General features: G+C 41.4%; 1 protein-coding gene across 2 annotated transcripts in view; it reads left to right on the top strand.

Annotated features, from left to right (window-relative positions):
• Positions 1–3,825: 3,825 nt before the first annotated feature.
• Positions 3,826–19,097, top strand: part of scn8aa (sodium channel, voltage gated, type VIII, alpha subunit a) — a gene marked incomplete at both ends in the record, with an annotated part of 42,235 nt that continues 26,963 nt past the window's right edge. For both annotated transcript variants that reach the window (XM_080030505.1, XM_080030506.1), the window contains 8 exons: positions 3,826–4,101; positions 10,822–10,991; positions 12,371–12,451; positions 13,056–13,184; positions 14,407–14,498; positions 17,424–17,645; positions 17,913–17,976; positions 18,143–18,284. In XM_080030505.1, the coding sequence (XP_079886631.1) occupies positions 3,826–4,101; positions 10,822–10,991; positions 12,371–12,451; positions 13,056–13,184; positions 14,407–14,498; positions 17,424–17,645; positions 17,913–17,976; positions 18,143–18,284 (1,176 nt within the window). The remainder of the gene's footprint in view (positions 4,102–10,821; positions 10,992–12,370; positions 12,452–13,055; positions 13,185–14,406; positions 14,499–17,423; positions 17,646–17,912; positions 17,977–18,142; positions 18,285–19,097) is intronic.

Below are 19,097 nucleotides of genomic sequence, written 5' to 3' on the forward strand. Positions count from 1 at the left end.
CATGGAAAAAGAAAAGTGATAAACTATGCCCCAGAATACAATTTTAAAGCTATAGCCTATACTCAGAAATCATAATGGGGCGACAGAAGTTACTAGTATTAACTTCTGTCGCCCCCATTAGGAATTCGGAGTAATTACAAGTTTGCATCTAAGCCTTTGATGATTATGCATGCATTTTATTCCTTGTATAGTAGGAATATGTACACTGATAATGCCAGAATAAGTTTTATGGAGCTGATGGGCTTGATCAACATTGTGTCAACACATTAGACAATGACTTGATTGTAACGATATTTATTTAAAAAATGTTTTACGTACCATAGCTTTAAAACACGTCTTCCTCTTTCTGTATCTCATTCAAGCTGCCGCTGAGTGAATGACCACAGTCTGGCAGCCAATTCCTGCACTATAACCTCAGCCCTGAACACACGCGAGACAATGCGTTTGTCATGGAAAACCTTGCGTGTGTTTTACTGCACCCCGGGCTCGTTTTTCTGAACACAGGGTGCCTGTTATTTTGTGAGTAGTACACGCGCTGAGGTTTGGGGGCTGCAGGCCTAAATGACCTTTGCAATTTTCGAAGCTGCACATGCCGACACTCCCTTACATCCTGCTGAGAGTCATCAATTATGCAGGGTAACTGCTCGCGCTGAGGGGGAAGATAGCAGCAACAATATGGCGACAACCGCAGTTTCTCCCCAACATTTTCCACATCTGCAGACCTGCAACGGCTACCTGGATTAATTGTAAAGCTTACAGAGTGAGTATCTTTCGTTTATAATCGGGTGGGAAAAATGTGTTGTTAGGCGGGGGCAGATTGTCTCTCGGTCGGTATCCTTGCGTAAATGTCGCAGAGCTGCACACTGCCCCGCATCTTTTTTTCCTTTTTTTGTATCTGGGTGGGAGCGAGATGGAAGAGGGTGTCTGCGTTTGGTGAGCATCTTTCAGTCGGACCAGGGCAAAGGGAAAAAGGGAATTATTGATCAATTGATGTCAAATGTCGGATTTTGTCGGATTAAATAATTCGTCGAGGATCAGACACTGATTCGAGAAAATGCACTGATTCAGATAGGGCTCCGTCTGACCGGTCCAACAAAACGGGAAATAATTTTTTTAATTGTTGTCACTTGTTTTTGATTTTATTTGAAACCCTGCGGACTAGAGGATAATATACCCTAAACATCGCAACGCTTCGAGATGGGGCTGATGCTATGTGAGTAGCCTGATCCTCCTTCCGTCATCAACCGCCAAGAAATCTAGGATACATCCCTCCAGGTGAATTTGGTGTGGCAGTGGCACCATCACAGCTTTATAGCCTATTTCACGTTTCATCTCGTGTTCCAAATCGCGTTAAAATATATAATATCTAGCTTCACACTCATCAGTCAGCTATCTTGTGCACAGATAGAGCCTTGATTGATTTGGCAGTCGTCATGGCTTCACGGGTGTGGTGCAGATCATTCAAGGAAACGCGCAAAACGCACAGAATATCCCGAATGGAAAAAAGTAATCTTAGCCTAGGCTATATGCTGTAACAACAGGGACATACTGTTCTATTTTATTACGATACATTGACATCACACATGTGACTTTGAAAAATCCCAGGTAGCGTTTACCACAGCGTGACATTTTCAACATACAAACCCCCACTGCAGCGGCAGCAGAAGCGCTTTGGCCAATTTGGCTTATAGCGGGCCACTTCCCTGGGCGCGAGGTTGTACGCGTCTCTTTGGCAAAGCAGGTCTTTAAAAAATATATTATTCACTAAAATATATGAGGGGATGTTACTAGCACATCATTGTGCCTAAAGCAAGGCTCTCCTTAATTAAAATATTTTGTAAACAAGTCTCCATTTCTCACCGCGTCTGTCGTGGATGCTAGAAATGATTTGAGAAGATGCTAGAATGTGCCCCTCTTTCCTCTGTGAGGACGATGCCTCTACATCAGGCTTCAATGTATCATGTTTTCATGCATATATGTGTTGTGTGTGCATGCGTGCTCCTGTGGTGCTGGAGCGGACAGCGCCAGCAGTGCAAGCAGAAGGCTCAGTGACTGCAAGGTTCCGGGGTCCATTTTAAAACAGACGTCCTGGCTCTCACCGGCTGCATGTTTTCGTGTGTGTGTGTGTGTGTGTGTGTGATGTGATATCAGCTTAACACCTTTTGTTTTATTTTCATTAGACTGTTTTGGCCTACTACTTTATTGATCCCCGAGGGAAGGTTATGCAAGAGAGTAGACTAGGCCAGGTGACAGGCCCTTCCATTAAGATATGTTTGATGGTGGTGTCTCTCCTTACACTGAACCCACCTTTCCCTCCACCACTCCCCATAGGCCCCGGTTAGTGTCTGTGTGTAATGTCAGTGTGAACAAGGGTGAGTTCTGATGTTTGAAAATGTAACTCAAAATGATATCCTTACAGCCATTTGTCATCTTTCAAATATGTCAATGTCTCAGCTCAGGTGTGGCTATGTTTCATGTGAATGTGTTTGGGAAAAAGGCTCTACTGACTCATGCAGCCATTTATTGCACTGAGGTTTCTGTTAGCGTTTCCATGGCTGTCCAAACTATCACAAGCAGTCCAAACCCTTTAATGGGTCCATTGTCTTTGTTTCTTGCGTTTAATCCCGCATGTAGAGCTTGTTTTCAAAATCGGAGGGGAAATGTCTGCTCATTCAGTCGCGTCTTTATGCTGTTGTTGCCTGAACGAAGACCAGGCATAACGGACAAAAATGTCTCTCAGATATGTACATTTTGTTATATCTTTCTCTCTGAGACCATAGGATTCATTACAAAACAAAGTACTTAACATAGAATGCAAAATGTAGCAGGAATATGTTTGATACCATCATCCAGGATCTATTTACTATCATATTTATCTTTCGCCCCTCAAAAGTCATGTCACAAACACACAGATTTCTGATGGGGGATTACTAAATCTGCTAACCTATTGTTACCTTATGCTCCAAGGGCCATCGCCCCAGTATTTGATCTCAAACCATACCAGTCTGTTTAACCAGCCACACACTGAGCAGCTGTTATGCTGTGTGTATTTGTCTGTAAACATATTTTTCCCTTATCATTGTTTTTCTTCAGCACCGAAACACTGAAGGATCATCTTATCTTGTTAACTGAGATAAAGAAAAATTAAGGGAGCGAGTGAAGGATAAGGTGTCCAGACACATTTCACTTAACTATAAGCACCGTAGCTTTTAATTTTTGGCATTTTTTTGGCATTGGCATTTTCTTGCCTGCCTAAAAAGAATCCTTGTGGACATGAAACTAAATATCTAAATATACTAAGATAACGGTATATTTTTAAATCTTTATTTAATTAGTAAGAGTGAAACATAAATACTTCAAGTGAAACAAAATTTAAATGTTTAGAAATAATATTTATCTCAAAGATTCTTAATGATCGTTAAAATACTGTGGAAAACACGTTGTGTCCTATTACCCTTTATAATCAGGATTTCTCATCGTTTTTTCCTACTCTGGAACTTTTATTTGTCGCCTGTATGAAAAAATTGGAATTTTCTGTAGATAAATAATTTGCCATTTCAGGCTGCCATTTTTGTAGTTCCTCATGCAGTAATAAAGTATATTCTTTCAGTGGAATCGAATGTTTAACATTTACAGTGGTTGTATTGCATTTCATCACAAGTAACATCCAATTGCTCTTTTTTTTTTTAGATATATGGTGTTTACTTTCTCAACATGCCAGATAAAAGGCTTTTGGTTGACCTCTCTTCCTCTGTCTGCTTCTCCTGCAGAGCTGCTACTGTGGATGGTACAAACCTAAAGACCAAGTAGCTGCAGGATGAAAACATGGCTGCTGCCCTTCTTCCGCCAGGACCTGATAGCTTCAGGTATTTCACTTCGGAATCTTTGGCGACCCTTGAGCAGCGCATCAATGAGGAGAAGAACAAAAAGCCACCCAAGCAGGACAGTAGCTACCGCGACGATGACGACGACAACAAGCCCAAGCCCAACAGAGACTTGGAGACTGGGAAGAGCTTGCCCTACATCTACGGGGACATCCCTAAAGGAATGGTGGCGACACCACTGGAGGACCTGGACCCATTCTACCGGAATACTCAGAAAGTGAGTTTACAAATACACACACACACACACACACACACACATACTGATGTCAACTGACATTTGCTTGAGTTTTTTAAACCAAACAATGTTTCTGAATAGGGCTGGGCATCGAATGGCGATAAAAAAATTTGTCCAAAACAACAAAAGAGTTTAAAACGCTGCTTGCATCAAATGTCTGATTCAATGTCTTGTCTACTTAACGTTTAACTTTATCTGACATTAAAGGTTGTTGTACAAAAGGCTGTTAATATTTCTCAGTGTATATTTTGGATATATGTCATATAGTATCAGCACTGGTATCAGAAAATGTCAAAAGATAGACCCAACTCTATTTATGAATGGTATTCGTCTCTCTACTTCAGGCGTCGAAAATCCCGATTTTGTGTTTATTCAGTCAGAACATGATTACATTTCATCACATCACCCACTCAGCTCTATGTGTCTGACCTGTTTTGCGTTTGCAACCGGTTTTAAATGTTTTCAGTTTAGGTGGCAAAGTCAGTTCAGGTGTTGTTTTTGAAATAATACTTACTTCAAAACAGAGGGTGTGGCATCATCAAAGTACCAAGCACTCTAATGAGGCAATTTTAAGCTAAAAATGATTCAAGTCTGACTGCAACAGGAACTGCTTTTTTTTAACAAGTGGTTTCCGGTGATGGATCAGCACACATGCCCCTTTTGATGCTTAGGCAGATAGACGGGTATTGTGGTTGATCAGCTCAGCACAAACATTTAAAATAATATTTCACATAATGGTCGTTAGATGAGTGGCTTCATGATGTGAAGGCGAGTCATGGGCTATGGTTGGATGGCGAGACGTTGTGCGGTTTGAGCTGTTTGGCTTCTAGGTGTGCTGTGTCGACAGTTATTTTAATATCATGATTAAGGTTGCATGTTATTATGTTTTCCTCCTCGAGTTTTCTTCCTCGAGTTCTTGAGCTGTTGAGTGGGCAGTTTGACGTATCTCTGCTGTTCTTACAGGACTCTGGGGGAAAAGGTCAGAAGCAGTAACTGTTGAAAGACTTGTGTTCCACTTGACCGACTTTCCTAATTGTTCAAAATATGAATCTGTGGCAGTAGAGAAAAGCAGCACCTAGAGGAGTCTTAAGGCCCGGACACACCGGCCCGATAATCGCCGTCGGAGAGTCTGGAAGGGGCGGGGACACAAATCTGTTTGGTGTGTGCCGTGACGTCGGTCGTCGTAGATGTCGTCGGGCAGCGGGCAGTCTTTCAGTTGGAGCAATTTCATTGGTGGAGGGCTAGCGAATCAGTGAAGCCCGGAAGTGAGGCGGGTAGTTCAAACAGCTAACAACAGCTAGCCATTGTTTTAATGTGTTTGTTTGTTTCGTTCAGCGAGTACTCACATGCATCAACCCTTGTTGACTGCTCGACACCATGCTCGACACTCTCTGCTAAAAATGGTGCTCTTTATGGTCCATAAATATAAATACGTATTTCTATCTATGTTTATGGTCTAGAGAGCTTTCCCATCATTTCCGGCTTCCGTATTTTTTGGGGCCACAAAACAGATTAGCGCCGCCTGCTGTTATGGAGACATTGCGTCCCGCGCAAGCGCAGAGCGTACGGAAAGTCAGCAGTCGGCTCGGTGTGTTCTTGGCACTTTTTTGGCCGCGACGGGCAGACTGGAGCTGCCTGAAACGGCAGACTCCATTTTCGGGTAGTCGGACCGGTGTGTCCTGGCCTTTAGAGGACACACATGTCTCTTTGGGGCTTCGTCATCATTGAGCTCGGTGTGAGGACGTCCGGGTTGACCTTGAGAGAAGAGCCCCTCATCGTGTGTACCTGTCAACCAAATCTGCTAAATAGGACAACTAAGCACGGATGACCATATGACCAATCAGCCTCTGACAAAATAGCTAAAAAAACAAGAAATAATGATGGTGGATAGAAAAACTTATTGTCACCCTCAAATATTGACAGAGGGTCAAATAAGGCTGAATAAAGGAAATATCCAATATTCCATGAAACTTACACCCATTTTGGAAAAATCAGAGCCATCTATGCACTCTGCACTGTATTCTGAGACAGTGTTATACAGCATGAACCTTTTTGTCACTGAAAAAAGTCCTGCTTTTTTGATCATTAACGCCAGTTCTTTTAGTTATGGTTGTGGGTTGTTAGTTAAGGTGGTGGGCTGGGGGGGTTGTGGTATTATTATGGACAATACTGCGATAGCCTTTTAATAGATTAATGGTTATAATAAATCTGCTAGTTGTAGAATATGTATTGCCTTTTTTTTTAAAGGTCAAGGCCAGTAGTAGTGTGGCACTTCTGCAAACTTAAACTTGCCTGGGCCATCACTCTCCTGCATTCATGACTTTTCTCTGTGCTGTCTCAGGTGTTCATACGTTAGGCTGGCAATACATCATTTAGAGCGGATTCCCGTCGCCAACCCCCCTTTTGGGAGAAACTATAATGCTAATAGCATAGACAAGGACAGCGCAATCATTCAAAATATGCCGGTCTATCTCAATCCGCATTGTCCAGCGTTGTTGCGTGGTTGGTTGCACCAACAATAAAGTAAGAAACAAACATTTTTGTTTTATTCCTTTGCAATGCCCCCAAAAATCCCGCCGAAAGAAAGGCTTTATGGCTTCGAGCAATAAGAAGGGAAGACAGCGTGAAGCTGCGCCACAACCGTTGTTAGTCTAGTATTTAAAGCATAGATCTTTAATAATAAAATAGCAGCATTATTACAGACAGCAAAACTTCAAAATTACATTTTCTTACGTGTAATCATGCGTTTATTTTTGAGTAGATTAATTGTGCAGCACCTGGTGTTGTTTAGGCTGTCACCTAAACCATAATGCGCTGCGGGAAACCCTGAATGCACAGCTCACTTGCTTTCCTGTCCACACACGTCCATGCATTGCTGTCACGGGTGCATGCAAGTTGTGCAAGCTTCTTTGTGCTTCTTGTGTTTTGCTTCTTGTCTCTACACCTCCATCAGCAGTCCCTTCAGCTCTCAGCTTCAGGCAAATCTAATTATGGCCCTCTTGATCTAGTCTAGTTCCAATGCCAGCCAAAGGGAGCTGATGCTGCTTTGGTTCTGGCAGCTGGGTCAGCCAACGTGACGTCAGATCAGGTGGTGACCTTGATGAAAGAACAGCTCTCTTGTGTCTTTGTCACTGAGAGGAGAGGGGGCAGGCCAGGCTGCTTTTGCACATTTCACCGCAAACCTTGGTATTTAAAGAAAGATTCTATGCGGGAAAAGTGTGCGTAGTCCCACTGCAACTTTCAACTCCCACAAGGTTTTTTCCCGACTCTGAGAATCAGCTACCCTCAATGGCAACACCACGAAATAAAGCTCAGTCATCAGAAAAACACATATGAACGATGAAACACTTGGCACCAAATATATTTCACAATGTATAAGCTTACTTATAGTTGGTAAGTTGGTTGTATGGTTTTTTATGGTTGGCATGCAGTTGATGTAGGTTGAATTAATTATCAAGTAGACTTAAACATGTTTTGATTATTTTTTGTTTAATCTTACAGCGCTAGATATGTTGGGGGGGTGTGTCCTTGTGTGTGCATGGCCAGTAGGAGAGCAATATATATTTTAGACAGTGTGGAAAAAGTAGCTTTGTCAAAGTTAAGGCCAGCAAATATGAATTAAAACTGTTATGGAATGTGAGATAAAATCATGTTATCAATAATATGGGCCTACAGGAAGGCTAATGCGAGATATTTCATACAGTACAAATATGGGTGAAACTGCTTTACAAAAACTATAATGACTGTGCCATGATATTGTAATCAGGGTGTGTGTGTGTGCCAGTTATGGTGGCACACGGCACAGGCTTTATTCCTTCCCCGACGTTTCTTTCCGCTTGATCACCTCCCTTTTTTTCTCATGTCAGTCAAAGTGCCCTGTTTATTAGTTTCGGGAATATGCAATGTTTTAGGATGGATTCTACGCACAGTATTATAAATGAGACCACCAGGCCACCATGCCACGTCAAGCTTGGCGGCAATGAACAATGCTGAAGAAATAGATCATTTTCAAGGCAAAGTGAAAGAGATAGGAGGGAGGAAGTTAGGATAGGGATTAAATGGATGGCATCTGCGAGGATGCATGAGCACACTTGATCTCCTTTTCCCTGCTGTCAGACTCACCGAAAGGCATTTTGCAGGGGGGATCTGAAGGTGCATTTTTTAACATAAATACTACAGGGCCTTGCAAGATTTTCTTTATTTGTATTAAATAAAATGAGCCCTATTACGGAAATAAATACCCTACCCACCACACTAGGGTACACGTTTCAAAGGCCCTGTTTCCACCTGGCATTAATATGTGGTTTTTAGGATCCGATCGCGCTAACTACAGGTGGAAACACGCTCAATGCGCATTGAATGCGCATTGAAATTATCCACATTCGGAGGTGGTTTGAGACCACTTATCCACATACCCATTAACAGTGGAAACGCGTATGCGCATCTCATACACATTAGGCCCCGCCCACTCAACTGCGGCGAGTGACTGGGCGGAAACGCCTACTCATTCACGCGACAATTTACGTCATAAAAGCGCACCGTTGCAGGTAAACAGACAACAGAAAACAGAAAACATTGAAGATGGAGTGTATAAGCGGAAATGATGTACGAGCTGATTTCCATACAGCGCGGGGAATTCGAATCTGGATCGCAAACGCGCATAGAAGACGCATTGTTAAGGCCAGGTGTGAACAAGCATATTACATTTACATATAACGATCGGATTCCTCAGAACCACATATTAATGCCAGGTGGAAACAGGGCCATAGTGGCAGCATCTGCTCTTCTGTCCTCTGCTTGGATTTTAGATGAATATTTACAATGATTCCAACTCAAAAGTCACAGATGGCATGAGGCAGACCATGACATTTAATCTAAACGAAGATGATATGTAGATCAGGACCTGTTTGGATGTCTCCAGATTGGTTGAAAATAAAATTTTACCCACCCAGAAATAATATCTCTTGAATGAGCGCATTTTTTGCGCTGGTAATTTAGTGACTAGGAAAAGTGCACGGCAAGGAATACATGAACTGTTTAGCACCTGGCATGGCAGCTGAGCCCTAGGCCATCGCTGTGTTAATGTGTCTGAATGGAAGGCTCTTGGACTAAAGGACCCATAAATCGCAGTCACGTTTACCATTTGCCATTTGAAAGAAGAAGGCTCTCTGAATGGCTGCTGTGGCCCCCATGAATGCAGATGCTGCAGCCTGGCCTGATGGCTGGAGCCTCCGTTTCGAAGCTGCTTGCTCGTTTGCTGGCTCTCTCCTGCCCATCCCCCCTCCTCCCCCCCTTCTCCTATCGGTCTTCTGCCCGGCTTCCTCCGCCCTGCTTCCCCTCAGCCTGCTGCTGCCACAGTTGCTGCCTGCCTGCCTGCTTCACTCGCTCTTCATCTCCCCGCTTTTTCTGCCTTGCTTTGCCTCTCCTATGCTCTCCTCTTTGCTCAGCTCTGGATTATGAAATTTTCAGTAGCTTTGCAGCAGTTTAGTCATGCGTCAAAAAAAAAACTCTACATGTATGGCAGTCGTGTGTGTGTTGGATGAGAACTAGTTTGGTTTCTTGTTGAGCCGTGTGTGTTTGTGTGTGTGCGGGTGCGGGTGTCAGCTTGTGTGTGCATGTGCATTAGTATATCTGTATTGGTCATGCATATGCACACAACATGTGTGTATTGGTTCGGTTGTATTTAAAATAACTGTCATGCTGCAGGCAGTTATGAGGTTTCCATTTGCAACGTTATGGCTGACTGTAGTGCTTACTGGGAATGTTTACAGCATAAATGAGAGTATATTAACACTCGGGCGAGAGGCTGCTGCTCTGACCTGCAATAGTAACTAGAGAGTAAGATTATATAATGTTAAATTGCACTGGCTTGTTCTGCGTTGTCTGTAGATCTTAATCAAATTAACGTCATGGGGGTCAACTGACAGATCTGTGTCTTGTCCTCCGGGTGGAAAAAGGTCTTTGTTTCGATTGCATCGTTCCTCCTGAGATGTTTATTTCTTGGTTACAACATTTTACACATAATTTTTCAATTCTGTTGATAACAGATAACATGAAGGCATGTGAGACTACCATGAGGTCTCTTACAGTAGAGCTGCCCTCCCGTTCTTCCTCCTCTCCCTTCCTCCTGTCTCCACTGTTTCAGCGTGGAGCTCTGCAGGGCCTAATGTAGTGAGGGATGCCTTGTTAAAAGCACAAGGGCCCATATCACTTGTGCAAATGCACAGTCTCATTAAAGTTTCATGCACATCGCCATCTTTTATTTAAACAATTATGAGGTTGTCCACAGAAAGAGGCTTGCCCGCACCTCTCGGTTTTTGCTTCTTTCCTTCTCTTGAAACCACCGAAGCCATGATGTGCATGGTGCTGAGTGACTGGGACAACATAAAACATATCGCGGCAGCCATTTCCGCTCCATTCAAATATGTTTCAGTTAATTTTATGTGACATGGAATACATTCACTTACTACTTGCTCCTTTATGAACAAATGCACCCATATTATGTTTTATATTGGCTACATATTAGGTATATGTTTATGTTTCATATCTAGTTTTAGTTTTTTGATCAAATTATGTTGCTTTTGGTCTTTGTTTTTAATGATCTATTGTGAATTGTTTATTTTTATTTGATGGTTCATTGATTAACACTCTCCCTCTTCCCCTCTCTCTTTTTCCCTCCCTCTCTTTCTCTTCTCTCCACAGACATTTATAGTGCTAAATAGGGGGAAGACCATATTCCGTTTTAGTGCCAACCCTGCCTTGTACTTCATAAGTCCTTTTAATCTGCTTAGGCGAATAGCTATTAAAATTTTGATACATTCATATCCTTTCAAATGCTGTCTTAACTGCAAAGACAAAGTTTTTTTTTTCACGTGTATTATTCATGATATGAGATGTTAACCAACAATTGGCCTGTTATAGTGTGAGTCTGGATGTCAGGAGCATTCAGGAAGCCAGGTGCTAGCTAGCCATTCCATCTTTTGCAAGGGAAGTCTTGCACAAAGTATGAGTCATCCTTAACAGTAAACCAGGCTAGATCTCTGAAATGAGCCTATTATAGTCGAGCAATGTTCCCTCCATCTCATTACCTTGATCAAAGGTTTTAAGGTTAGACCCCTCTATACATAGAGGTATTGGATTACAAGCTTCAGCTGATTAAAAGCTTTATTTCCAAAAAACTTTCGAAATCTACTTAATGATTTACCACTTGGTGAAAATAACATTAAAACGGATCCCCTATTGATACTATAACCCATCCAGCACCTGTCCATTGGCTACTGGGCTAAGGTTTAATATATATAAACAACAAGCTGTCCCAAAAGAGGCAATACACAACACAAATCTAAAAGAGTGCTCCGGTGATTTATCATTGCCCTCCTATATCAGTGACTGTGTTTACATGCACAGCAATACTCCGATATTAACCCGGTTACGGTCATATTCCGACTAAGACATCGCCATGTGAACAGCAGTTTCTGCTCACCTTAATCATAATAAGCTCATATTCCAGCCATAATCAGATTAAGACACGTGGAGTATTCCTATTTTAATCACATCATTGTGGCATGTATACCCCTTAATCAGAATAATTATTACGACCAGAGTTTTTTCTGCATTTTTCGGCATTTGTCGCAATAAGCGACACTTGCCCTGGTTTATGGCTGTTAAACTAGAGTGTATTAACATGCAACAAGGCTCCTTAAAAGAAGTGGTGTCATTTTTGGCTGACAAAACGATGCAAGGCAACGATAATGACATAAAAAATGTTAATTTTCCTTGGCCGGTACAGGAATGTTACGGGAAAAATATTGTCTGACGTCAGACATCATGACGCTTCTACCAAAGAATTTTGTAGAAAGAATATTCAGAATAAGTTGATTGACTAGTAAACGGGAATATCCCTGTAGCTGCTGACCACGTAAACACCTTATTTGGAATATTGTCTTAACCGGAGTATCGACCTTAATCAGAATATGCTGTGCTTGTAACACATAGTCACTGTCACATACATAATGCAACATTAAAGGAAAATAGTATAGTAGGGTCTGTTAAGTGCTATGAGTAGGTTTTAGGACATCAACTTTGTATGTTGAGCCCTGAGTAGACCATAGAAATCACAGTTGATGCATGCACTGTAGGTTTTTATGAGGGTTTATTCTGTGTTGTTCTGTTTGACATTTTAAATAAGGTCTGATGTTGTCTGTGATTTCCTCTTTAATCCACATTTTCCTTAACATGGTACTCTTTTCAGCATGATCATTATGTGTACTATTTTGACCAACTGTATATTCATGACCTTTAGTGATCCTCCGGAATGGTCAAAACAAGTCGAGTAAGTACAAGTTTAATATATTCACTCAATGGTATGAATGCTATGCTAACCGCTAACCCCAGTTTTGCCCTCAGTCTTAACCATATGCTGAATGGTACCATATCATTGGAGCGCAAAGCATGAGATTATTTGAAAAATAAATTACCCTGCAATGTTTGAAAAGGCCCAAAGGTCGTTGAACAAAACTTACTGCTGCTTTGAATGTACAGTATTTCCCAACCACTCAAATACTCTTTTAGCTATCTGGACAGAAATCTATCTGTTTTGCTCCACTGAATAATAAAACACATTTTGGAAGATCGATCCTAATGTCTTTGGTGATCCCTGTTTTTTTCTTTACCTATTTGACTAGAATGTAATACAAATAAATGAGATGCACAAAATGGGGCTAGCATACTGCTAACTCTAGTAAAGCGATCATGCAAATGTATGTAAAAAAGAAAGAAAGCAAATAAACACATTTGCTTTGTTAAAAACAATCGATGAGACCATTTACTTTTAACATTTGTGTATAACAGGGTGTTTCAACAGCTTCTAACATTAAGATATGAAGAAACTTTAAATAAGCCTGGTGAACTGAACCTGTCAACCCTTTTTCTTTCAGGTACACATTCACGGGGATTTACACATTTGAATCTCTTGTAAAAATCTGTGCTCGAGGATTCTGTATAGACGGGTTTACATTCCTTAGAGATCCATGGAACTGGCTGGATTTCATGGTCATTTCAATGGCGTAAGTATCCTGCTGGTGAATGATGAAAATAAGTCATGTGCACAAATTCTTCTATTGATTTTATTTAAATGGGGTGGGGTAAAGAATTTGAGACTTACGTGCTACAAATTGTTCATCTTTCCGTCTTTCTTACTTACTCTTTTCTTTTTCTGTCTGATAACCCATCTGTCCTTCCTCCATTGATCTGAGACTTCTTCGCTCTTTCTCTTTGGGATTGAATGTTTCAATCCTGTACTCTGGGGCCTTCCTGACAACACCTTACTACACCTCAGTCTCCAGTGTTGTGCCTGAACGCGTTCAATGAACGATCGTTCATTAACTCGTTCATATTGGGGGCGAACGTGAACTGAACTGACTGTTTTCTGCCTGATGAACGTTATTGCGAACGCCTTCATTCTGGCGTTTGTGAACGGCGCTCAGTTCGTCGTTCAATAGAGTGCCAGATTTCCATAGAAACCCTGCTAAAACAGACCTTAATGTGTAGCGTAAAAAACACCCAAACTGGCAACACCAGCCACAGAATCGCCCCGCCGCCTGCATCATCAAAATTCTTTATGTTTTTTTTGTTGCCCCCAACGGAGCTTGCCAGGCACATCTGCCTGGCTGGCCCTATGACCATGCCCTATCCCTAACCGCGGGGGGCAGCGCTGCCTTCAAGGTTCAGTTTGGGGGATAAAACACCCATCAAAATGCAAAGCATGGAGGCAAAGCAAATGAAGGCATTTATTTAAAATTATTAAAATGGAAAAACATGTGCACCTTAAGGACTCCTGTCCTTAAAAAAAAGAACTATGAACTAGTTAATTTTTGAACTGTGAACTTAGTTCAAAATTTTGAATTATGAACTATGAACTGAACTTGTTCATTTTAAAGTGTGTGAACTGAACTTTGAACTAGTTGACGTAGAAAGTGAACTTTCCCAACACTGTCAGTCTCATCCTTTCATTTCTCTTCTTCTTGTCACCAATCTCTCCCTCTCATTCATATTTTCTCTTACTCATTCCATTTTATGGCCCAGTGCCCCAGCGCCACCTATCTGTTACCCCCAGTTGTTTATAGACCACTCCAGATATACCTGCAAAATACATCCAACAAATAATGATCAGCACCATGTAAAATACAACTTCATTGTTTGTAGGGCTGTCAGCTGTGTGAGTTTACCTTTCCACCTCATATCTTCATGTAAATAATAAGCTTTTGTTACTGTGGTTTGATCCTGCAGGTATATAACAGAGTTTGTAAACCTAGGCAATGTCTCAGCTCTGCGCACGTTCAGAGTGTTGAGGGCATTGAAAACTATTTCTGTAATTCCAGGTAAGACAGGATGGGTCAGGGGACGGTGGGGCGGGGTTGGTGTTAGGTGTGTGTGTCTTTCTTTCCTTTTACCTTCCACCCTTCTCCTCAGTGGACAGGCTCTGTGAGTGGCGTCGTTTCCTCCTGGTTCGGTGGTGTTGTGCTTTCGCGTGTGTGGTTTTTGTCATCGTGTTTGTTCTGTGTGTGATCCTTCCCCTATTTCAGATATATAACAGAGTTTGTGGACCTGGGCAATGTATCTGCGCTGAGAACATTCAGAGTTCTCCGAGCATTGAAAACTATCTCTGTCATTCCAGGTGAGACTCAGTTTAAACACTAAGGCTGATCCTCTCACACTTTCTTTTCTACTCACTATTATGATTACGATTATGATTTAACTGACAACGGAAGAATTGGAGACAACCATTTTTTTATTTATTTTTCCTCCAAAATTATCAAAAATGGTACTAATACATTTTTGATAGGCTTTGCAGTCTCCTCTAGGGCCCTCTAAAGTGTCTGCACTATCTCCTGCCCCAGTAGCACTCTCATTATGAGGCTTGTTTCCAAGGCATCTGTGTTGCGCTTCAGAAATAGCTTTAACCCACTCCTTTCCCGCCAGGTTTCAGAATAACCAAATGTCCTGTTCTGTAGCAAATAATAAATGTAATAAAAAAAGATAGGTGATTATAATTGATAGTAATCAGTTAAGCATATATCATAGCTCCTCAAATTTGTCAGAAATCCTTGTTTTGTTAGGAAAATATTTGTGCAAGTGAAATTAAGAGATCAATAATTTTGTTGCACATTTATAACCAGTGATTGAGTTGGAAAGAGATGATTCCATGTTTTTCGGGATCGAAAACAAGCCTTGTATATGTAGATGTTCATATGGGAAATGGCATAGTCCTGAGAGAGATCCCACAGAAACCATTACTTATGCATGAAGACTGCCAAGCCTAGTTTGTGAACATATCTCTTATGCTGCATGCTGCTTCTCAGTCACTTGCTTTTACAATATTAGCTGACCGAAAGCTTGGCTGACAAATGGCATTGAAAGTTTGATTTGCCCTCTTTTGTTTTTTAGTTTGAATATTGATTTTTCTCTCTTTTTTGACAACCTACTTGAATGATATTCCACACAGGGGAAAAAAAGAGAAAGAAATGGTGTGCTCACGTTGTAGAGGTTTGGGACACCGATGTGAATGGTTGAATGACCTCTTGACCTGTTCAATACCACTCCAATACTTGTCCGTTAAATACACAGCCCGCAGCCAGTTAGCTTAGCTTAGAACAAAGGCTGGAAACAGCTCTGTCCAAAAGGGAACAAAATCCACCTACACCAACTCTTCTAAAATTCGGTAATAACATGTTATATCCTGGAAAAACTGCCAACTGTCATTTTCACCCTTTAAACTAATAAGATTATCTTCAAATGTGCTGGTAGGTGGATTAAGTTTAGTTTAGACATGGCCGAATTGGCTAGCATTTTCCCCCTGTTTCCTGTCATAGTGCTAAGCTAAGCTAACTAGCTACTGGCTGTAGCTTTTATATTTAACTTATAGGCTTGAGCAGCGTGGTATTGATATTTTCATCTAACTCACTGCCTGAAAGGGGAATGTCACACTATTCCTTTAACTATAATTTGTCAAGGCTTGTCGCACTGGAGTAGAGAATGTTGCTTTGATAGTGTAAATTTAGTCCAGATATAGGAGGAGGGCAATGGACATTTCAGAAGATCTAAAACATGTAAGCATTAAATATATTATACTGATAAATTGATCGAATTGATTCTTAATTGTACTTGCTCCATGAGATCCTGTCATGTAGGCCTACTTCTGGAGAAGAAAAGTTGTTTTGTTTTAAGTAAGAATAGCTTTCTGTTGTTTGTGAATTGACTGCTTAGCTAATGTAACTTTTACTCAGATGACATGAACAAGTAGGCCTAAATTGAGACCGCATTTTGCAAGAACATGCAGTATACAGTTGGTAAAGCCCAGAAAGAAGGGGTTGGGGTCATCCTACTTCCATGTTTGAGTTCCTCCTGGACCCATGGGCGAACGCTCCCAGAGGATGCCGGGATGGTGAAGGGATTCTGTCTTTAGCGAATTTGTGGATGAGACAGACTGCAGGGTCCACTATATGGGGAGTGCTTAGCTAATGACACCTTATACAAGACCGTTCTAGAAAGGGCCCACCCTGGCGCTGGCATTTAACTGCCCCTATTCAGCCTTGGAGTTTAAATGACCTGCATGTATTTTCCAGCCCCCCTGCCTGTGCCTCTGTCCTTCTTATTGCCTCTCGTTGTGCTGCTGTGCTCTATTCCTTATGAATTTCCTTTCACTTTTCTACAGTGTTCCCCCTCTTCTTCACTTAGTTAATCATTGACAATTAAAGGCAAAATTATTCTGTTTAAAAAGACCAAAATTAATTTTTGATTGGATTTCTGTCACAAATTGTACCAGAATGAATCTGAAAAGAGTGGGAAGGCTCCTAAATATTTCCTGTTTGTTTTGTTTCTAGAGATGTTATGTAATCTTTCAGTTTTGTCCAAAATGTATTCAGCTCCCGTTTAAGTTCTATTCATGTAAAGTCCCCCTTTTGTTGGGGCCAAGAAAGTCATTACGATATCCCATTTTAGAATGTAGATATATTATTACATTTATAATTCACTAATATTCATTAATTTCCTCAAATACTTAAGATGAATACTAATTAAGTATTAAGTTAAGGAAAGCTTTGCAGTGTACCTCTTTAACCTTAATTAAGTCAAACTGGATATTACCCTGTGATATCCCCAAAAGGGATTAGAATATTACCAGTAGTAGTTCTAAAAGATCAGTTCTAGTTGAAGTAGACATTCCAAATATTTGTACCTGGAACACCAGCATCTCCTGTATCACCTGTGTGGTTTTTGTACTTGTGTGTGTGGCTGCTGCCCTCCAGGCCTAAAGACCATTGTGGGCGCCCTGATCCAGTCTGTGAAGAAGCTTTCAGATGTGATGATCCTGACCGTCTTCTGCCTGAGTGTCTTTGCCCTGATCGGCCTCCAGCTCTTTATGGGCAACTTGCGCCAAAAGTGTGTGGTCTGGCCAATCAACATCACTGAGCCTCACCTGCCCAACGGCAGCAAGGGCTTTGACTGGAATGAGTACATCATGAACGACAGTAAGTAGCAGCACGGTCTCACCAATGGTGATCTGGCAGCGATATATGATTCCGCCCGCATGCTGGAACTACAAAACAATGTCATTTTGGCACTGGATAGACAAAAAGAACTGGCCTGAAATTAAATGCGCTGAATCTAGGAATGCATGAGCAAACTGAAGTCAGAAATGGGTCTGAACAGAATTACAGACAGTCACAGAATAAACAGCTGTATCTGTTGCAGATTGTGAGCGAAATGACTCATATGGCTGTTTGTTTTCTCTTCAGCTAATTTCTACTTCCTGCCTGGCCAGCTGGATGCTCTTCTCTGTGGGAACAGCTCTGACTCTGGGTGAGTTTGAATGCTGCTGATCCAACTAAGACCTGCTGTAGCTTTTCTATCTTGCCTGAGGTCAGATTACGTTATTAGTAAATAGTGCTGAGTAATTTTTCGGGCTGGGTGCCCCCGTTCCCTCTCTCTCTTTCTCTGTGTCTCTCTCTCTTTCTCCATCCCTCAGCCGCTGCCCGGAGGGCTTCACATGCATGAAAGCTGGGAGGAATCCGAACTATGGCTACACCAGCTTTGACAGCTTCGGCTGGGCCTTCTTGGCTCTCTTCAGACTCATGACACAGGACTTCTGGGAGAACCTTTACATGCTGGTAAAGCTTTTGTGTCAACGAACACACACAAGTTCTCAAATACAATTTTTTAAATTTCATTTAATTTTCCTTTATTTAACCTCGAAAGATCAATTGAGGGCTGACCCTCTTTTACAATGACGTCGAGTTAATTACAGATACACAATATACAATGAAAATACACCACAAGCTTACAAAGAGACAACAACAATTAAAACATTCAGATCAATTGAATGAAGCAGAACAATAGCCTAATTAAAACGGTTAGAAGTGGAGTGGGACTGATTCAAAACAATATGTTTAAATTGTTTAACAGTTATGAGTTAATTTGATGTTGTAGGCTGTTCCAGGAGTCGGGGGCAATGTGGCTAAAAGCAGTTTTACCAAGCTCAGTCCGGGCGTATGGAACATATAACATGAGCATGTCAGTTGAGCGGGTTTGATAAAGCCCATCTGAAATAAGCAGCATTTCTGTCAAATAGAGTGGTAGCTTTCTGGTCAGGGCTTTATATATACAGTGGCTTGCAAAAGTATTCATACCCCTTGAAATGTTCTACATTTTGTCGCGTCACAACCACATACGTACATTTATTTTATTGGAATTTTATGTGATACACCAACACAAAGTGGCGCATCATTGTGAAGTGGAATGAAAATGAAACATGGTTTTAAATTTTTTTTTATAAATAAAAAACTGAAAAGTGTGGTGTGCAAAAGTATTCAGCCCCCTGAGTCAATGCTTTGAAGAACCACCTATTGCTGCCATTACAGCTGCAAATCTATTGGAGTATTTCTCTACCAGCTTTGCACATCTACAGACTGATATGTATTGCC

Source organism: Ammodytes marinus (genome assembly GCF_949987685.1).
Source record: "Ammodytes marinus genome assembly, chromosome: 7".
NCBI lineage: Eukaryota > Metazoa > Chordata > Actinopteri > Uranoscopiformes > Ammodytidae > Ammodytes > Ammodytes marinus.